Here is a 22,934-nt window from a genome sequence, read left to right on the forward strand (position 1 = left end):
ATTTGGACTGTAGGATCTGGGAAGGCTTCGTGGAAAGGCTGGCCTTATTCACTGAGACTTAAAGGTCAAGCGAGGAGGACTTCAGGAAACTCAAGACAGGGGGATGTGAATCTTGGGCCAGAGAGGGAGTGCAGAAGCATTCCAGGCAGAGGAAAGAGAGTCCTGAAAGCATACTGGGTGTTCCTGGAAGGGGAGGTTAAAGTGATGAGAGCATGGAATAAATGAAAAGGGGGTGGGAGTGGGCAACAAGAAGCAAAGATGGAACATCAAGTTGTCACCCCTTGGGCTTGATCCCGTGACAATGCAGGCTGAACCTAGGGTGCTGGGAAGTACAAAAGGACTTGGTCAAATATACAAAGAGATGGAGAGCATGTATTTCTTCCCTTAAGCTTCAGGTTTCCATCACCAAGCAGGTAGCTGTAACCTGGGAACTGTATTCCTTTAACAAATATTCAAACATTTGAAAAAAATCAGTGAACATAATTGAGTAGAATTCAAATAATGTAACATTCAGACCTCCTAGCAGGCTTAACAGAATCACATGTGGAAACTGCCAAGTAAGGACTTAATTTGCCCCCAAAACTTGTTATTTCTTGGACTATCGCTATTATATTTATTAATTATTTTACCTGCAAAATGAGTTCTATTGGTGGCAGACTGAGCCAGGAACACATACTTAACACATGGCAACAGCTGAAAGCCAAACTGGCTGATGAGATCATGACCAATTTTCTCCTAAGTACTCTTGTCCCAGCTGTGGAAACGTCAACCCTAACCTTCAACTCCATGTGTCAGCATTTCTTGCTCTTGCTTTTGACTGGACAGAAGTGCATTCCTTCAAACAGTAATGTCTCTGTGATGATTGTTAAGTTTTAATTCTCAAAGGAGAATTACAATGATCTCCCCGTTTTCCCAATTTCTCTACTGATTTTTCTCGTGATTCGGGATTCCGAAAAACATAGATTTCCCAAGAAATATACTGTCAGGAAACCCAAGAATCACAAGGCCGTCAATGAGGAAAGCTCTAGGTCTATCTTATTCACTGCTATAGCCCTGCACTGATTGACTGTATTATAGTCACTCAAATATTTGTTGAAAAATTACATAACTAAATGAATTTATTCCTCTCTACTTAAACTGGAAATAATTTTTCCCTTCGCTGGAATTTCAGTTTTATTACAACATATTGCTTTGTCTTATACGTATTTATGTGTATGCTCTTTGGCTTTTCTAGGAGCTTATGAACAAACTGTGGGTAGGGACCCCACTGCCCACCCACATACCCCCTTGGCACCTAGCAGAGGGCCTGCACTAAGCAAGCATTCGTTTAACAATTTGTTGGTTACGTAATTAAGAAAGCAAATCCTTAATCATATCAACATGTTTACACTAAACCCTCTCCCCGCAATTTAAGCCCTCCATCCTTCCTGCTGTAATTTATGGTCTCATTTTTGTTCTTGTTTAACAAAGAGGAGACACATCCTACTAACTTCCTCTTTCATCACACTATGGTCTGTTTTTCTTTTTCTTAAATAATGTATCACTATGTTTTCATAACACACATTTCTTTTTCTCTATTTCTCTGCCCTCCTTTCTAGAAACCTGAACTAATATCTATAATTAAATAACAGTCTCATGATTTTACTTTCCAGTATAGTTTATTATACAGGTCAAATTTCTTTGCCTTCTTATGCCTCCCCCATCTCCTTGTGAATGCAAATAGTTTCTTTAAGATTTTTCCCCAAATAAATTTCTAGCTCTCAGGCTCCTTTGTCCCCATAATTGTGTTACCATGGATTTTTTTTTTCCGATTAGTACAAAAGCTGCTTGAAACCTTTTTTTTTTTTTTTTTAACATCTTTATTGGAGCATAACTGCTTTACAATGGTGTGTTAGTTTCTGCTTTATAACAAAGTGAATCAGCTATACATATACATATATCCCCATATCCCTTCCCTCTTGCGTCTCCCTCCCACCCTCCCTATCTCACCCCTCTAGGTGGTCACAAAGCACTGAGCTGATCTCCCTGTGCTATGCAGCTGCTTCCCACTAGCTAGCTGTTTTATGTTTGGTAGTGTATATATGTCAATGCTACTCTCTCACTTCGTCCCGCTTTCCCCTTCCCCCTCCCCACGTCCTCAAGTCCATTCTCTATGTCTGTGTCTTTATTCCTGTCCTGCCCCTAGGTTCTTCAGAACAATTATTTTTTTTTAGATTCCATATATATGTGTTAGCATACGGTATTTGTGAAACCCTTTCTTACAGATCATTTTGCTAACAGGATTTTCCTTTTTTCTTAGAACTCCAGCTAGCTCATGATCACACTGCCCGAGATTACCTGCATTTTATGCTCTCCCTCTCTGCAAGCACAGAATTAGGACCATTCTTATTCTACTCATTTGTTCTTTCCTACAAAAATTTTCTCCAAGACACTCTAAGCACGAATTTTTAACTCTACTTATGAAATTATTTGTCAGAAACATAATATTGTTGATGGGCTTAGATTAAAACATTGCCACTGACCTGGTGTCATATATTCTATATGGCTAGGAGTAGTGGTCCTTGATTATTTCTCTTCATCTAACAATTATATTGAAAACTTATGCATTGCTCTCATCTTTTAAAATTCACATCTAAAATTTTTCATCATAATTTTAAATAATTCAAAGGATCTAACTTCTTGTGCATTTTAGAAACTGACATTTTAAAATAACGCCATAATGTTACTCCTTTAAATGTACCAAATGCACCTGAAACATACCACAGCAATTTGAAGCTCATCATGTTCCCCTTACACAAATATGAACAGGCTCTTCTCTAAATGATAGACATTTTACACCCTTTCCCCTTAAACTCATATTTCCATTTTATTTCCCTCAGCATTTTTTCTTAATGTGTTATAGTTACATTTTTAAATATTATATTTATTATCTCTCTCTGTAGTAAAAATACATATGCAATTCAATTTATTTTTTAAATTTCCTGTGATCAAAACACCTAAGTGCTAATTTTCAATTTTGTATTATTAGTCCAATTACTATTATTTTCAATTATTAAATACATCGTAAGTTAGAAAAAATGATAAATAATTATTAAATATAAAAATACACCTCTTAATAATACAGTTGTAGCTTTCTTTTTAATAAATTCAGTTATCTATGACTGAATATTATTTTTTGTTAGAATAAGAAAGCATGCGGCATCAGTTCTATCCATAGCTTTTGTATTTAAACACTGCTTACATAAATGAGGACAGAAGTAGCCATGTTATACAGTGACTTAACTCTTTGAACACCCAAGTTATTTGAAAAATCATGGTGATCTATCATCTTGCATAATGTTTAATGATCTACCAGCAGACAATTCTATCAGGTTCTCCTTTAATCTGGCTGAAAGCAAATAAATGAAGTGTATCCATCATTAGAGTTACCTGTTATTAGTTTCGTTTGCTTTCAGTTTCTCAGAAGTACAGCAAAAAGGCTTGACTGAGACTTTGTAAAGGACTATTACTTATACTTAATAGTCTTCCACTTACAGGTACCTTGTTCAGTCCAAAATACCCAGAAAGGGCTGGAAAAAGTACCCTTAAGAAAGTAATTTTTTATAAAATCATCTTCTTCTTTATCACTCGCTCTTTATCACTCTCACTTGTGTCAAAACATTGAGCTTACAGATTTAGAATTTTGTTTGTGGCAAACGTAAATCATATGGCCTAACCATTTCTCATTATTAAGCCAATTGGCCAAATCAGGCTTCTTGTGTCAGATCAAATGAACATATTATACATCCCCATGACAACCAGAATCTCACAGGCCACCACAGCCTACTTCTAATGCCATGCTGCATTCCTCACAGAAATATGTAAAGACAGAAAAAGACAGGAAGCCCTACTTTGGGTTTATGATGCCTTAATTAGAGGAGACCTGGCTGACACCAATATATCAAATTGTTTCATTGTAAGGTGCCTGTTTGTACCCCTGGGGCATAGTAAATGTATGCAAGACATTCCTTATTTTTCTTTAAATAAGAAAAAGGCAATTGAAAGGGGAACAGGGAGAGGAGAATCAATTTGACACCTTTCCCCCAGGTGTGCACTCAGACCCAGATGTGAGCTGCAGGAAAGTGTCCGGATGCAACCTGAGCCTCTGGAAACAATTCTTTTAAAACTGTGGTACCCACATACCCCTTGGAAAGTCTTCATCCACCCCTAGCAATACACATGAAATAAACCAACTGTGGTTATAGAGATGTGAAACAAGGTTAGCTGGATGACGCCATCTTGGTGCATGATTAAGTCCATATTTTAAATAAGAGCACAGGTCTAAACTATCTATATTTTCTAAATAAATTTCTCATTATCCACCAAATAACTACAATTCATATTAAATAACTTGGAAAACTGATGGTAAGTCTCCTAAATGTGTCTAACTTGAAGAATGTTAGTTCAACTTTTTATAGTCTCTCACCTAGCACTTACAGTTGAGCATCATGAATATTATAAACATAAAGCAGAGTGAGAAAAGGTTAAAAAACTGTAGAGCACGAACAATGACTCAGCGTAAGTATCTCAAAATGCCCCTTGCTGTTTAAAACACATTAGGACTTAAATTTTCTGCAGATAAAGAACTGTGGTCATTTATTACCACCTGTAATAATAACAGGTATGAATAACAGGTGTGAAATCCTGAAGGTGCAGTAAAGGCCATTTGAACATTCAGAAAGAAAAGTTGTCAAGCAGAATGATTTATATATAAACACTTTAGTAGAGCTTTAAATTCACATGATTTCGAAAGGGGAAAAGGATCACTTTTTTTTTTTTTTTTTTACGGCACGCGGGCCTCTCACTGTTGTGGCCTCTCCCCTTGTGGAGCACAGGCTCCGGACACGCAGGCTCAGCGGCCATGGCTCACGGGCCCAGCTGCTCCGCGGCACGTGGAATCCTCCCGGACCGGGGCACGAACCCGTGTCCCCTGCATCGGCAGGCGGACTCTCAACCACTGCGCCACCAGGAAGCCCAGGATCACTTTTTTGCTTCATTATTTCATTGAGTTCCAGTGACACTCACCGCCTCTGTGTGAACAGGATGCACAGCAAAAAGCAATGCCGTAACGAAAGCAAGTCCACGATTCTTGAAGACAGTTTTGTCACAGGTGTACATCAGCACAAGGGTCACTAGGCAGTGTAAAATGACATTTACTGCATGAAAGTAGAATGGGTTCATGCCAGTCAAAAAGATGTTTAGCCTGTAAAAACAAACAAAAACTGAATTAGCTACAAACAGAGCATAAGCACAAACAAAGGAAATCCATCCTTTTAAAAGATAAGTTATTCAATTAATTATTTTTAAATGATTCCCAATATCAGGTGATTCTGTGCATCTGAGTGTAATTTTTTTCCTATCTAAAAACTTTGCTATCTGCAGAAATCACTGCAAATGCAATACAATATTACTTCGGAAAACTGTGGCCTCACTGAGAAGGCAGGCAGACAGGCACGCCACCCCTTTTTCCCTCACTCCCTGGCTGATATAAACACCCCCCAGTACCATGGCCACCTCTTCCTGAGCAGCTGAGTGTTAGAGGCAAGTCCACAGCGCTGTGGGTCAGAGCTATGGCCACCACAGATTAGAAAGAGAGCAGGAAACTGCGGCTGTGGTCAAGGTTGAGACAAACCAGGTATGACTGTGTTCTCTCACCTACGGTGCCACCAGGAACCAAATTTTCAGATTACGCACAAGGAATCATCGTTAATTACCACTCCACAAGGGATCTTCAGGGCACCTATCCACAATTACCAGCTGTAGCAGAAATTATAAGGATGAGAAAGAACATAGCATTTCAGAATTTGTATTAAATGTTTTCTAACATAAATTCCTATAGATCTCAGAATCTGAATTCTAGGATTACAACAAAGAAACTAAAAAGAGAACCACAAAGAGAAGGGAAATTAATTGTTCAACATCTTAAAAAACACTTTCCTAAGACAGAAATGCACAACAGAGAGACTTCTGAAGGTAGCCTTTAATTTAAAAACAGGACAGAATGTCCCCAACTGAGTCTGTAGGGTTATAGAAAAGATACAATTGTATAGGGAAGGGTTCTCTTGGGAGAGCATACACACCCTAAGTGGTACTGCCTATAGCTGTCTAGACTCCAGCCCAGTTTACCAAAACAGTAATACCACATCTTTATTCTCATGCTCTTGATCTGCTTCTCCTACACAAACACCTCCTGTTTGCCAAAAACAATGAAGAATCTAAAAGTCAGCTTTAGCGATGGCATATGCATATTCTAAACACTTGACTTGATTCATACACAGCTTTAACCTACAGAATTTTAAACATCTCAGGCTTTATTTGGACATATGAATCTAAATGTCATAGTCCCTTAATCAACTCAATTTTCATTCCCACTGAAGTAACCATGGTCCTAACTAAGCCTAGAAAAATGAATTGCTGTGAGGGATCCAACTCCAGGGCTCCAAAGCAAGATTCCAGACAGCTGTGTTGACAGACCCATGAGTCTGTGCACACCCCCAAGATCCTTAAGATAGGAGCCCAGTGTGAAATACCTCATTCAGAAGGAAAGAGGAAAGGGCAGTGAACTAGGGGACTGGCACATCCAGCTAAAGAAGGGAGAACAGCATCCCTCCCATTCCAGTACAAGAGGATGCCCACAGGCCGATAGAGCTGCCGGAAATCAGAAAGCTCAGGATGGCGGAGCTCTGAGAAGGACAAGACCAAGTCCCTATCCTCGGGGAACAGGGGTGCAGTTCCCTGACAGCCCATCCCCCTGAGGTTGATTTTACACTGTTTCTCACTTCATCAGGCTGAGTTTTCCAGACCAGCTAAGCCATTCATTTAAAATTCATTCACACCCATCTCAATGAGAGAAAACAGGCAATCTCACATGTGGTAGGTGGGTGCCCAAACTGAAAGGTCTCTAGGTTGTCTACATGTATCAAAGGCTTTAAAAATTATACAACTTTTGGCCAAAAATTCCACTTCTAGGAATTTTCTGTAAGGAAATAACCAGAAAAGTATTCAAAAATATATATACATATATATGTGATATTGTGATATAGTAAGAAATATATATTTTGCTCTTCATCCCAACTCCTGGTCAGAGGCCCTAAAACCTTTGTAATTTCGGAAGTGATACAAGTGCTAGGAACGTCTTTTGTTTTAATATTTGGTCTCTGCCCCCAAGTTCCTGGCACTGGGCTCGTAAATTCCTTGCAATTTCCTAAGTGATAAGAGCAATGGGAGCACCTTTTGTTCTAATCCTTGGTCTTTGGCCCTGGTTCCTGACACAGAGCTCCTAAATCCCTTGGATTCCCTGGGAGATAGGAGTGTCTTTTGTTCCAATGAGGTGACTTTTACTGGGCTCCTGGATGGCTTCAGGATGGGGGCTGGTCACGAGAAAGATCACGTGCGATTATAAGCTTGGAACTTTCAGCCCTACCCCCATCCTCAGGGAGGGCATAGGTGAGGGAGGCTGAGTTAATAATCGATCATGCCTACGTGATGAAGCTTCCATAAAATTCCCTGAACTATGGGGTTCAGAGAGCCTCCAGGTTGGTGAACACATCAACATGCCCAGAGAGTGATGCAGCCCAACTCCACAGGGACAGAAGCTTCTGCACTCAGGACCCTCCAGACCTTAGTCTGTGCATCACTTCACCTGGCTGTTTATCTGTACACTTTATCATACCCTTCTTTATGTAATAAACTGGTAAACATAAGTGTTTCTCTGAGTTCTGTGAGCCATTACAGCAAATTATCAAAGCTGAGGAGGGGGTTCTGGGAACCCCCAACTTGTAGCCAGGTCAGACATAAATGGGGGTAACCTGGGGACCCAGTACTTGTGACTGGTGTCTGAAGTGGGGCAATCGTGTAGAACCAAGCCCTTACCTGGGCGGATCTGATGCTAACTCCAGGTAGGGAGTGTCAGGACTGAATCGAATTCTAGGACACCCAGCAGGTGTCGGAGAATTGCTTGGTGTGGGAGCGAACTCCCACAAGAAGTCTTGTGAGTGTGAGTAGAGGAAGAGATGGAAATGGCCCTGTCAATCTAAAAGATGCACCTCACTGTGTTAATTACAAAAACGGCAATACAGAGAAGGAAAGACACCTAATAAACCAAAACCCTTATGGATTTGACTATTCCCACACATATTATACTTTAGATCATAACTCTGGATTACAAATAATAGCACTGTTTCTAAAAAGAAAACAAAAGACCTATTATTTTTCTAATTTATTTGTTATTCAACCATTTGGAAAGTAAAAAGCATCACTGAAGACGACCGACCGTATTACTATATTACCACACTTTTATGAGGTACTTAACATACATTCCTTTCCCCTTCCAAAATGATACAAAATAGTAGGCATGAGTCACCTTTGTGTCCATATGTATCATATCTGAAAATGTGCAGATGTTATCCATATAGATTATATCTGGAAATTGGTTAGGACAGAGTGCTTGGTGTTTTAAGTGGATTCAAGTAGATGCCAAAATATTTTTTTTTAATTGCTGAATGGGGAACCACTGCAGTGATGAGGTAGCAGTGTGAAAGCCTCTCACATGGTACCTGACACTAGTGAATCTAAGCTTTGAGAAATCACCAAAAATCTAGAATTAGGAGAGTTTTCTAAATGTCTAAAAGATGGAGAAAGAACTCTCCAAATTATAGACAAGTGAGCTTAAGATGAAATGATGACAAAATTTTAGAACTTATTCTATTTGTGAGCACTGGAAAAAGAATCTGATTCTGGGAGCTAACAGGGGTTCACAAAAAGGGAGTTAACTGACTAATTCACATGTTAATAGGAGACGGGATGTGATAGATGCATCACATCTTTATTTTAACAAAGACATTTATCAGAATCTCTCAGGATCTCCTTGCATACAAGATAGAATAAGACAGGTTTCAGCACACACAAAGAGTGGTGAATAATAAATCAATGTCTCCTCAGATGGAGACCTCCAGGGTACGTCACAGGGTTCTGATAATATCTCTGAGCTGTTCAATATTTTTACCAAAATCTTAAATGAACCTATAGTATATGCTAACCAAGCCTGCAGAAGGCCTGTATCTGGGAAGGAGAGTTAGTTACTGTACTGGGAGACTGAGATTCACAAAGAATTTAAATGCTTGAAGTTGTTACTTAATTCTAACAGGATTCGACAGAATATGGGTAACAGTAAAGACCCACATTTGGACATAAAAGAGAACAAGATATTCGCAATCCAGATTAAAACTCTACACATGGTATGTCCAAGGGCTGTTAGTCTATCCTAAGCTCCGAGTTACTGTGTCCTGGTTACCGAAACAGACCAAACTACCAATAGACAGTCAGGGAACCGCCTAAGTCAATATTTTTCATTTCAATTTACTCCAACAGATATTTATTGAGCAACTGCTAGATGCCAGGTATAACGTGGAGCCCAGAGATACAAAGAGAAGACACAGCATTGGCTACTGAAGAGTTAACAACATAGCAGGTGAAAGAGAGGAGAAACAGAGAAAGATGATTAAAAGTGAGAGAATTCTAGCAGTAGGAGAACCTACCAGGTACAGAGATAAGGAAGAGGGAGGCATTCTCTGTGCAAGTGGGAAAGGGAACGTGGGTGGTATCCAATGTGAGGCAGCAGCCCCTCAGGGTGCTACTTCAACGCCAGAGCACCTTCACAGGACAGCTCCAGGATGCTGGGGGAAGGGTCTCTAAGTGATGTCTCAGGGAGATAGGTTTGAGGAAATGGGGGACACTCAACCTGGAGAAAGGTGGCAGACAGAAATGATACCAAGCTCTCCAGGGGAAAGGCTCTCTGACATATTCATGGCTACATCCCCAGTGTCTAGCACAGTGCCTGGTGCATGCTCATCACACAATAAAATAGGTGATTTCATATAAAAACTTCCAGCTTCTCTTCAAATATTAGAAGACCTGGCAACTCTGGGCCTCCATGGCTGCATGGACATACCTGGGTGCCCATTTAGGTGGTTCAAGTACTCACAGTTTGCCACGGGGCCTGCTAACTAACTACTGAGAGGCAGACTTCAGCTCAAAGAAAGATGTAAGATCTAAAACTAGAATCGGTGTTTGGGATAGCCAGAAATGTCCACACAGAGATGCGATAACAGCCTACCTTAAACACCACCTAGAGAGGACAGTCTCTCAGGTTCCACGTCACCCTGAACGTACTTCCATCATAGAATTTAATCAGTTTTTTAAAACTCTTTTACTACACTCCTCAAATGTTATGAGCATTTTCATACATTTTTAGAAATTAATTTTTTGTCACTGTATCCATCTCACTTAGCACACAGTAGATTCTAAGTGAAGGTTTACTGGACGAACAAATAAACTTACATGAAGTTGGAAGTTGGAAAAGATCATCTTTCTCTTTCTATTCAAAGAATCTCTAACTTTATTTGATTTAGCCTTCCTTTCTCATATAAAGGTAGGCCAAGCAATAGGAAGTAAAACAACGTTTTTTTCTAAAATAATCTTAATAGTCATGCCTACTGGCTGAAAGCCTTCCAGATTTTGGCAAACAGAACGTAAAGAGCCCCGTCTCTGTCTGAAATCCTCAGCCTCTTCGTAAAAGTGTCCAGAAAGGGGGGGGGGCATACCGAGCTCACAGCAATTGGAAGGCACCTGTTCCCAGGAAAGGTCACAGGGTCACACAGTTTGGCATCAAGCAGCCACAGGAGGAGGGGTTGGAGAGGAGAAGAAAGTCATTGGTTGTCCCTCATCCAGCAACGCACACCTCACAGCCTAGAGCTCTAGGTAAAGCCCATTACTCTCTTTTAGTTTTCTTCTTTGAAAAATACCTCTGGTTTAGGAAAAAAATAAAAACAGCCTGTATCTCTGCAAGAGACTTCTACTAGGGAATATACTAGGGTCCCTCCTCAAGGGGACCCCAACTCTATTTCAGTCAAACAGCCGTATGTCAATGAACTGGCAGGGGTCTGGAAACTGCGTGAGAGGTCGTGATGTTCCATCGCCGTGACTCGTGTCTAGTTCTGGGCCCTGAACCTGCAATTTTCCTGGTATATAGATCAAGTAACATTTAAGAGGGCCGCCTGACTACTTCATGCCACCACCAATGATCCCTGTGGGTCAAAACATTCTGATTATCACCGCATCCCCATGCCTGTCATAGCAAATGCTCTCACCTAGTCTTTGGCAGCTAAGCTCTGTCACTTGGCCTCTGGAACTCCAGGATCCCATCACCCCCAGTGGAGTCGGAAAACCCACCTCAATGGCAGCATCTCCCACATCACACTCGGCCTACAGAAAAGAGCCAACACAGAGCTTCCCAACCTTGCAGGCACTCCCTCACTAATGTATTTCTCAATGTCTCAATGAAGGGAGAAGCACCTGGCCCTCTCAGGGAATGCAGTACAGGGTGAGAGTGAGGTGTGTGCAGACGATGTGATAAATGCACCCCAACATTCCTGTCTCATTGAGCTTCTGGAGTCCTTTCTCTGCCATGCCAGGGAGATTTTGTCATCTCAACCTCATTAAGCATAGACTTCCACTGAGTCCCAGTGCTTCCCTGGATTCTCAATCACCAGTGTGCTAGGCGCAACTGCTGATTCCCTAATCCCATCCCAAGATATTTTAAGCCAGTAGATCTGAGATGGGGCCCAGAGGTCTGCCCTAAGCAACCCAGTGATTCAAGACAGGTGATACTCAGAACAACAATACCCAGGTCTCAAAGCTTAAGGTAAGGCTGCATATGGTTGCCATGCTTGCCAGAAAATATCCAGTTTTCTCAGCAACAACACGACATACATTCTTTTCCAGTAAGACTATAAACCTGGGAAAAGAAAAAATTAAATGTACCCCTCATCTTCTGTTTTTGGTGTCTCAAATGATGGGTTCTCCAACACCTTCCGGGTGACTTTCCACAGCCCGGTTCTAGTTCTCCCGTCTTCCTATATCCCCGTTCATTTTTCTTCTTCTTACCTCCTGCCTTCATTACAGCTCTCATACTTCTAAATGCTTTCCACAGTCTTAGATCATTCAGCCAATAAACAATGACATCTGGTTCTTCTCGTTTTTCCTCTAAGGAGAATCCCTTAGGCCCTTAATCATTTTAGTTGCTCTTCTTTTGCATTCCCTCCAGTACCAGGAATAAATCAGCAAATGGTCATCACTTCATGTATATAAAGAACAAAATGATGCGGTTCCAAGGCACCAATGTAAACAAAAGTGCAGCAGGGAGATGGTGCCCTGAGGCCAAAGCAAAACTCATCCTCACCTGGCTCTGAGGAAGCTGTAGGGAGGGGTCAGGCAAAGGGGAGCCGGTCAGGAGGAGGCCGTTAACAGTCTCTGTTGTCACATAGTACTCAGAGTAGCGACTGCATCAAAGAAAGGGTGAGGAAACTGAGGGCAGGAAGATCAGTGACCACAGAAGGAAGCAAGTCCCAGAAGAAAAATCTTCCAGAAGTGAGTCAGTAAATAACAAAAATGAACAGATCAACACCAAATATAATATAGTTAGTTATACCTATAACTGAGCTGTCAATTTTTAGCAAATGTTTTTTTCTTTCAAAGGTATATATGTTTGGGGCTTCCCTGGTGGCGCAGTGGTTGAGAGTCCGCCTGCCGATGCAGGGAACACGGGTTCATGCCCCGGTCCGGGAAGATCCCACATGCCGCGGAGCGGCTGGGCCCGTGAGCCATGGCCGCTGAGCCTGCGCGTCCGGAGCCTGTGCTCCGCAACGGGAGAGGCCACGACAGTGAGAGGCCCGCATACCGCAAAAAAAATAAATAAATAAATACCCTCATGATACAGAAATATATTCCTCTCATTTTCTATCCCTCCTACACCACCAGACAGACTGTAGCCTAAAGGCTATCTTACATCTAAAGCATATCCTAACAGGCAAGGATGCTAACCTCCTCGTCTTGGGGTTTCTAAGATAAACTTAGTTTGGCATGAAATTTTCAGAGGACTTTTTTTTTTCATTTTTCTCTATAAAATCTTTATTGCCTCCAATCACATTTTTCCTTAACTACATCCATCACTGAACATCCTAGACAATCTAGTCAAACATCCTAAACAGTCTTCACTTGTCTCCTATCACAGACTTAGAAAACAAAATTATGTCTTGTAGCAAGACTATCTCAAAATGAATTCCCATAGAGGTCAAATCAAAAGGAACAGAACCAAAAGGAACATGCCACCATTTCTTTTAGGTTTTGGGCACAGCGGTTAGAGCTGATTTTCATGGTTGGCATATCATTTGTGACTAGAAGATGCAAACTGATGCAAAAAAACTCTCAAGATCTAAACATTAAAATGTTGAAAATCCTTACAGCTGCACATATTAAGATATTCTATTTTTTAACTCTGACATTTTAAACCAGCCACTTTCACTCATCTGGTTTATATTACCATCAGAGCCTTCAATAAAATAAAACTTCATAGCGAACTAGTAGAATACTATGATTCAACAGCCTAAACCTGGAAAGAGAATTGAGGTCATTTAATTTGCCTTCGCTTCCCCATCATTAACATGGAAAAACCGCTGGTGCTTTCTTGTTGAAGGAAGCTTCTCCTTGCTTCTTGATATGGAATGGCACTGCTAACAATCCAGCAGGAGCTTCTCCTCAAGAGAAAGGGGGGTAGAAAGGAAATAAAATTTTAAAAGCTAAGCACCTTTTATATCAATCAGGACCATTTTTCAAGGTGGGCGTTATGGGCATTACGAAGTTTGGTTCTGTGTCAATTCAGTGTCTACAAAGTGACTTAATGTGCTTCACCTGATTCCACAGTGAAAAACACGTCATGGCCAGTGAAGGATAAAGAAGAAAAATAAAAAAGGTTACTGCTGCAGATTAAGTTTTCACAGATGTTTTGATTCTGCTCTACAACAGGCCAAAAATATTCCTGTGTGCCCTTGGAAATGAGATTATGAAAAGACTGAACAGAGGATTTGACTAGAGACAGAAATTCATTAGAATTCTAAATTCACTTCAAGCAACACAAATAAATTATTATTTGTATCAGTTAAAGTTTGACCAGAGAAGCAGATCAGGAATGATACAGCAGCAGGAATTTGCTACAGAGTTTTGACCTTCCACAATCATGGGAACTCCTTACATAGCCTATGCAAGGCTGCTGCTCCTGTGTCTATAACAAATGGAACGCCAGCAGGGCAGGCATTCGAGAAGGAAGGATGGACTTGAAGTAGGGGAAAGGAAGGAGGGACTGGAACCCACAAAGATTAACTAGAATACACTTCTGTTTCTTGCAGCCTCCTAGGCTCCAACTTTAACTATGGCAGTGGCTTGCAAACAGGCCAGCAGTCTCCACAGTGCTGCACACATACCTGCACTATGATTCCAAGTAGCTAAAGGAGATCTGGAGAATTCCGGAGGAGCTGCAGAATTAGCTGCTGTTGCACACCAGAGCAGGTTACTCAGCAAGCCTGGGGCAACCAGCATGAGCTGCGACACACCAAACCTACACACACCTTCTGAGTGGGTACATGGCTGAAACAGAACAGGACCCTATGTGGCCTTCCCAGGACAGACCCCACCCCGCCCCGACCCCATGTCCTCCGCCCGCCTTTTGTCTGTAGAAAATCTTTAGTCAAAGAAAAAATTTAATCAGAGAAGTGAGAAAACGCAGAAGCAAAGGAAAGCAGTCAAACAAGACTAGTTCAGTCATTAAGCAAAGTCAAGGACTTTTAGTTCCTCCTCAAGGGCTATAGATAATATCCTGAGCCATATCTTTTGAGCTGTTTTATAAATCCTGAAACCCCCATCAGGTGGAAGAAGTTAACTACCTGATGACCAGGCTGTAGCCATCACATAAACTGCCACAATTACAAGAACTGGCCTCAAAGAAATGGGCACAAACCAACCCTGGGACTGACCCTGTGTTTAAAACAATCAAGATGATGCTGATCAGACCACCACCGCACGACCAAGTTCAAGATGACTGTCAGAGCTGACTGTGCTGTTCCTGTACACGGCCCCCTCCCTCCGCCTATACATCCCTGAAACACCCCTTTAAAAGCTCCTGTCCGCTGATTGTCAGTGGGGAGTTGGACTTTGGACATGGGTCCACCTTCTCCCCCAGTTGTCGCCTCCGAAATAAGCAAACTTTCTTTTCCACCAACCTTTCCTCTCAAGTACTGGCTTTCCAGCAGTGAGCAGTGGGACTGCACTTTCGGGAACATGGCCACTTTGAGACAGGCTGGAACCTGAGACCCTTTGCTGCAGTGCTGCAATGCTTGCACCTGGAGAAACCTCTCCTTGAGCAACAAGATACAAAGAAACTATATGGGACTAAAAATAACTGCTTGCATGCCCAGCTGGGGCAAATTCTGGATAAAACATTCAAAGAGACCAAAAACCCAACTGGCACTTTTGAAGGGCCCTGAGCACAAACAGGATGCTGCGCACGCCCCTTGCACCCAACACCACCTAATGGGTGGGCAAACCACCTAAGTCACCCCTCTGGCCTGACCCCTGGACACACTCCTACCCTCACCCCATGTAAGGAACAAGCTGGCCCCCCTCAGGAAGCGAGAACAGGCAAGGGAACCTGTTGCTTGTTCTCACTGCCCCCTGCTGCAGCAGGGGCCCCAAAAAAGCCTTGCCTGAATTTGTCTGGCCTCAGTTCAATTTCTATTGATTAAGGAGGCCAACAATCCTCGTCGGTAACCACTTCACTTTCACTTTCCAAACCTCGAAGAAATTTCTCCTGTCCAGCCCTTGCCCTGTACGACACAGGAAAGGAATTTCTAAGTCGCAGTTCCAGTTAGCTAAATTGATATGATACAAATCACTGCACCTTCATAAGCTGCCTTCATTTTCCATTGTGCCCTGCCCTCCAAACCGGTAAAAGGAGACATTCTAATAATCCATTTCCTCACTTCAACTGCTGCCCATTTCTTATGTGAGAAAAACTGTGAATAGTCTCTTTCTACACAAGTACCTTTATAATAACAAGCATTACAGGGACTTCCCCGGTGGTCCAGTGGCTAAGACTCCACTGCAGGGGGCAAAGGTTTGATCCCTGGTCAGGAAACTAAGATCCCCAGTACGGATCTTTGGTGCAGCCAAAAAATTAAAAAGAAGAAAAAAAAAGCATTACACATCTTTATAAATAAATAAATAAAATTTTTATTGTTTATTCTTAAGGGAATTTCTAGCCGTTAGTATGTGTGACGTTCATTCACTAAATCAAAGATAATACTTTTAATTAAAAAAATCAGTTTGAGTTTTGCACAGGGAAAAACCCTGTTAAGAAGCTCAAAAGACTACCTATAGAGTAGAAGGAAATATTTACCAACCACATATCTGACAAAGGATTTATATCTAATATGTATAAAGAAACCACAAAACTCAACATTTAGAAAAAGATCCATTTAGAAAATCAACAAAAAATATGAAGAGAAAGTTTAACAAAGAGGACATACAGAAGGCAAATAGACACATGAAAAAAAATTTAACACCATCAGCCATTAGGGAAATGCTAATTAAAGCCACAACTTCACACCTACCAGAATGGCTACAATAAAAAACAGTGACAATACCAAATCTGGTGAGGAAGCAGAGAAACATACACTGCTGATAGGATGGATGGAAAACAGTTTATCAGTTTCTTAAAAAACTAAACATGCAACTACCATATGACCCAGCAATTGTACTCCTGAACATGTATCCCAGAGAAACAACTACTTGTTCACATAAAAACCTGTAAATGAATGTTTGTAGTGGCACTATTTGTAATAGCTAAAACCTGGAAACAACCCAGAAGTCCTTTAACAGATGAATAACTAAACACACTGTGATACATGCATTCAATGGAATATTACTGAGCAATAAAATGGAATGAACTATTGATACATGCAACAATCTGAATAAACTCCAGAGAATTATTCCGAGTGCAAAAAAGTCTCAAAGTTTACACCCTGTATGGTTCTAAATGGAACATTCTTGAAATGACAAAATTACATAGAGGTGGAGTACATATTAGTAGCTGTTATCAATTAGGTGTCTATAGCTATGATAGGAAAACATGAAGGCTCTTTGTGATAGAACTGTTCTATATCTTGACTGTGATGGTAGGCTCACATGATAAAACTGCATAGACTAAATATACATTCAACAAAAAGAAAAAGAATATATGTAAAACTGATGAAACCTGAATAAAAACTGTGGGTTGTATCTATGTCAACCCCCTGGTTGTGACTGTGTACTATAGTTATGCAAGATGTTACCACCAGGGAAAATGGATAAAGGATATGAGGGATTTCTATATTATTACTTACAGTTGCAGGGGAATGTACAATTATCTCAAAATTCAACGTGTTTTTTAAAAAATGGGTTTGCAAAGCCAGATAAAGACACTACAAGAAAAGAAAAGTATAGGCCAATTTCCCTGATGAACACAGATGCAAATATCCACAACAAAATACTAGCAAACCAAATTCAACGACACATTAAAAAAATCATACACCATGATCAAGTGGCTTTTATCACTGGGGTGCCAAGATGGCTCAACACACGCAAGTCAGTTAATATGATACACTACATTAACAAATTAAACAATAAAGATCACATGATCATAGTAAATAGATGCAGAAAAAAACATCTGATGAAATTCAACACAATTTAATGGTAAAAAACTCTCAACAAACTAGGTTTATAGGGAATTTACCTCAACATAAAAAAGAACATTTATGAATAGGCCACAGCTAACATCATACTCAACAGTGAAAAACTGAAAACTTTCCTCCTAAGATCAGGAACAAGGCATGAATGCCCACGCTTGTCATTTCTATTCAGCATAGAACTGGAAGTCCTAGGTAGAGCAATTAGGCAAGGAAAATAAATAAAAGATATCTAAATCTGAAAGGAAGAAGTAGAATTATCACTGTTTACAGATGACATGATCTTATATGTAGAAACCCTAAAGATGCCACCAAAAATCTATCAGAACTAATACACAAATTCAGTAAAGTTGCAGAATACAAAAATCAGCATACAAACATCAGCCGTATTTCTATACACTAAGAATGAACTATCCAAAATTAAGAAAACAATCTCATTTACTACAGCATCAAAAAGAATCAAATACTTAGGAATAAACGTAACCAAAGAGATGAAAAACGTATACACTCACAACTACAAATCACTGATGAGAGAAATTAAAGACACAAATAAATGGAAAGACATCCGATGTTCACGAATGGGAAGACTTAATATTGTTAAAATGTCCATATCACCCAAAGCCATCTACAGATTCAATGTAACCCCTATCAAAATCCCAAGGCATTTTTTACAAAAAAAGAAAAAAATCATAAATTTCATACTGACCACAAAAGAACCTGAATAGATCAAGAAGAACAAAGCTAAAGGTACCACACTTCCTGACTACAAAATATATTCCAATGTTACAGTAATTAGTACAGTACTGGCATAAAAACAGACATACAGACCAATGGAAAAGAATAGAGAAATTAACCCACATATATGTGGTCAAATGATCTTTAACAAGGGTTCCAAGAATACACAATGGGGAAAGTACAGTCTCTTCAATAAATGGTATTGGGAAAACTGGTTATCCACATGCAAAAGAATGAAACTAGACCCTTATCTTACAACGTACACAAAAATCAACCCAAAAATGTATCAAAAATTTATATGTAAGACCTGAAACTGTAAAACTCCTCGAAGAAAAACACAGGGGAAAAACTTCATGATGTTACGTTTGGCAGTGGTTTCTTAGATGTGATAACAAAAGTACAAACAATAAAAGCAAAATGAGACAAGTGGGACTACATCAAACCATAAAGCCTTTGCACAGCAAAGGAAACAAATCAACAGAGTGAAAAGGCAACCTACAGAAGAGGAGAAAATATGTGCAAACCAAATATCTGATATGTTGTTAATATCTAAAATACATAAGGAATTCCTACAACTTAAAGCAGAAGAAATTAAATAACCTGATTTTAAAATGGGCAAAGAACTTGAATAGACATTTTTCCAAAGAAGACATACAAATGGCCAATAGGTACTTGGAAAGACGCTTACATCACTAATCATCAAAATCTAATCATGCAAATCAAAACCACAATGAGTTATCACCTCACTCCTGTTAGGCTGGCTTTTATGAAAAAAAAAAAGGTAAGCATTGGCAAGGATGTGAAGAATTTGGAACCCTTGTACACTATTGGCTAGAAAGTAAAATGGTGCAGCCACCATGGAAAACAGGAGTTTTCTCAAAAAATTAAAAATACAATTACCATATGATTCAGCAATCCTACTTCTGGGTATATATCCAAAAGAATTGAAATCGGGATCTTGAAGAGATATATGCACTCCCGTGTTCACTGCATTATTCACAATAACCAAGATATAAAAACCTAAGTGTCTATCGTTAGATGAATGGATAAAGAAAAGTGATATATATACACGATGTAATATTATTCAGCCTTAAAAAGGAGGAAATCCTGCAATGTGCAACAACATGGAAGAACTTGGAGAGCATTATGCTACGTGAAATAAGCCAGTCACAGAAGTCCACTTATGTGAGGTACCTAAAGTAGTCAAACTCATAGAAATAGATAGTAAAATGGTGGTTGCCAAGGGCAGGATGAGAGGAGAGGGGCACCAAGAGTTACTGTTCAACAGGTACATAGTTTCAATTATACTAGAGGAATAAGTGCTACAGAGCGGCTGTACAACATTATAGCTGACAATACTGTATTGTGCACTTAAAAATTTAAGATGGTAGATCTCGTTAGGTGTTCTTACAACAAAATTAATCATTAATTAATTGAATGGTTTTCAATTCTCAAAATTTCTGCTCAAACAAGCTTAAGATACAGTTAAGATAGTTTGAATATATTTCAAAGGCCACTTTGTGTTTTCACCGATTACCTAAAATAAAAATCATTAAAGTCATGATCTATGTAAAGTTCCTAGGCCAATGCTTGGTTCACACTGAATAGTTAATAAATGTGATTTTCTGTCCTTCCTTACAACAATCTTCAGAGTTGTGTGGGCCTAACATCGTTAACGTCGTCCCTTATACATGCCCAGCCTCAGGCTATTGCGCTGGAAGATGCAGTTTCACCTCAGGTGACTGTGATGAGAAAGCCTCCACATCTTATTCAAATCAATGCCTGTGAGTACAGAAAGGTTAGTTAAATTTCTCTTTCTGAAGAGGCACTATTACTTTCCAGTTAGTGCACCCTAGACTTGTAACTCAATCTTCTCAAAAAAAAAGGTATATCTTACACAGCCACTAAGACACACTCTACAAAGAGCAATGCATCTTAGCAACCAGGCTGCTTTTTATAACCAGTGAGCATCATAAATGAAGAGGTGCCCCCTGCCCCCTCAATTCTCCTTCTCCTTTGCCCCTGTTCTGTACAACGCCTGCTTTCCTCTTCATCAACGGCCTTGCCTCACTGTCTACTCTTTTCCTCCCCTTCTCTCTCTTCTGTCCCTGCCACCTCCTGCACGAATTAAAAAAAAATTTCTTTTTTAGAAAGTCAAGAAGTGAAGACACTCTTCCCCACCCTCCACAAGTGGGCACAGGCATTTGACCCTGATCTTTGTACATGGAAAAAGCTCAGAGGAGGGACCGAGATGGTCTCCGTGGCTGTTATAAGCCCAGCACACCTCATGCTGTGAGCTACCACACCTTAAACTAATCAACAAACCTCTCTGTAATAAATGAAAAAGCAGGTCAATTTAGAAGTTACACACATATCGTGCCATCTAAGAATGTGCCATTTTAAGAAACATTTAGGGAAAAAAAGGACTGAGCAACTTAGTAGCTGAGATTATCTTTCAGCTGAAAAACAAAACCACTTTCCAAAAGGATAAATGTTTATAAAATACTCTCTTCAGAGTCAAATGTGCTATTTCCTCACCCGCCTTAAAACATTCAACTTTCAGTTGAAGAATTAAGTACAATCGCTCTGGTTTCCTTTTCTAAGTCATCAGCCACCTGTCAAGAGACCTCGGCCTCCCGGCCTGGGCAGGCTTTTCAAGCTGTTTACCCTGTCTCGAATGACCAGTACCACAAAGACGGGTTCATATTACACCCGTTGGAAAATGCTTAAAACGCTGATGTTACTGAACCAATATTATTTCAACAGTTCTGTCCGGCACATTATAAGCTTAAATGCTGAGCCAAACTATAAGGAGCTGAGTCAAGCTCATGACGCGCGAGCCAGCACTCCCCTGGCATCAGCCTTTCTCCCCTTCCACCTGAAGCTAGCCGTCTTTTAAATTCAAGAAAATACTCCACCCCGCAAAACCCTGGCGTTCTCCCGATTCCCTTTGCACCTTATTCACACTTGAAATGCTGAATCATGACTCCAAGATTGTAAAAGAAACACTACTTCAACTGGGACGCCAGGACCCCCGGAGGATCCCACGCTTTCCTGCCTTCCTTTGCTTTGCACCTTTTAAAGTCTAAATCTGGAGCCCTTCCCGAAGATCGGCGAGGCTCCAGGAGCAGCCAAGTCTGCAGGTCGGGAGGGCGCCTCTGCCCGCTGTGCTGCTCCTCCCCAAACCCACGCAAGCCCTGGCAGCTCACGACTCCCAAGGAGCTGACACACTCCCCGTCTGCACAGCTCACCAGCAGCCGCCGAGAAACCCCCAACTTCGAAGCTTCACCACCACAGCCACCCGCCCGGAGCTCGTCGGGCCCGCGCTGGTCTCATTTGGCCACCGTACCACGGGGGTGAGCTGTGCGGAGGCGGGTGGGCTCCACCAGACCCCTCCCAGCCCTGGCCCCAGAGACCTGCCCGCCCAGAGCGCAGACTCACAAGAAACTCAATTCCAAGTCCCGGCCCGCGCCTCCTGAACCGCCCCGGGAGCCCCAAGCAGCCGGGCGGAGGACCACTGAGCAGAGGGGCGTGGGCAGCCTGGAGAGGAGGGAGGCGTGGAGGGGAAAGGGCGGCGAGAAAAGAAACGGCCCCCAAGCCAGTCCCGCAACTTCTCCCAGCCCGGGTTGGGGCTGAGGAGAAACGGCGGCGGCCGCGAGCAAGGGGTGAGGGACTCACTTGAAGGTGAGGACGCAGAGCGGCCGGTAGGACTTGTGGCTGGTGTTCTCGGCCATGCCCTTGCCCCAGAAGTCGTTGGAGAAGATGCCCCAGCGCAGCGGGGCGCCGGGCCGCACGTCGGGGTTGTTGACGATCGCCCACACGTCGTCGTGCACGAACTCGCCCTGCAGGGAGCGGCCGTAGCACAGGCAGCTCGCCCCGACCAGCAGCGCCGCGGCCCCAGGCGCCGAAAGTCCGCAGCCCCGCCGCCTGGAGGGCGCGCGGTCCCCGCCGCCGCCTCGGGCAGAGCTTGTCACTACCATCGCGCCGCCGCCGCTGCCCTGGCCTCTCCCGGGCGTCTGGCATCGTCCCCAGCCGGGGACCGGGCGGCGCGCGGCGGCTGCCCGAAGGTGGGCTCGGGCATAGTCGGCGGCAGCTGGACCTGCCGGTAGCGCCCCGCGCTCCGCCGCCGCCTGCGCCGCCGAGTTGGCCCAGCTGCAAATAAACAGCAGTCCCCCCGCCTCCCCTGGCCATCGCCACCTCCTCCGCCCCACTGCGCATGCCCCGCTCTCAATCGCCTCCACCCCCCAATCCCGGGACCGGCGCCGCTTTCGCCCCCATGTCCCGCACCCTCCCCCCGCGCCCCGGCCGGTCGCGCGCTCAGCCCGCGGGCGCAGCGGCGCCGGGCGGCGAGAGTCAGCGCTCAGGTGGAGCGGGGTCGCCGCGCGGGGCTACCCGGAGCGGCGGGGAAGGGGCATCCGAGATGCTCTCCGCCTCCCAACATGTACCCCAGCAGGGTCCGGGGAGGGCCTCCTGGTGGGCACGTCCAGGCCCCGGGCCAGGACGGGTTTAGCAGGTGCTCAGCCTGAACCCCCCGCCCGCCCTCAGGGA

General features: G+C 42.4%; 1 protein-coding gene across 1 annotated transcript in view; it reads right to left on the bottom strand.

The window, feature by feature from the left end:
• Positions 1 to 22,712, bottom strand: part of TMTC1 (transmembrane O-mannosyltransferase targeting cadherins 1) — a 265,150-nt gene extending 242,438 nt beyond the window's left edge. The window contains exons 1-2 of the mRNA XM_022577869.3: positions 22,065 to 22,712; positions 5,065 to 5,242 (exon numbers count right to left, since the gene is read on the bottom strand). Coding sequence (XP_022433577.1) covers positions 5,065 to 5,242; positions 22,065 to 22,366 — 480 coding nt within the window. The 5' untranslated portion in view covers positions 22,367 to 22,712. The remainder of the gene's footprint in view (positions 1 to 5,064; positions 5,243 to 22,064) is intronic.
• Positions 22,713 to 22,934: the final 222 nt, after the last annotated feature.

Source organism: Delphinapterus leucas, chromosome 11, assembly GCF_059928025.1.
Source record: "Delphinapterus leucas isolate spDelLeu-1000000601 "Yukka" chromosome 11, BTC_Dleu_Yukka2, whole genome shotgun sequence".
Taxonomy (NCBI): Eukaryota; Metazoa; Chordata; class Mammalia; order Artiodactyla; family Monodontidae; genus Delphinapterus; species Delphinapterus leucas.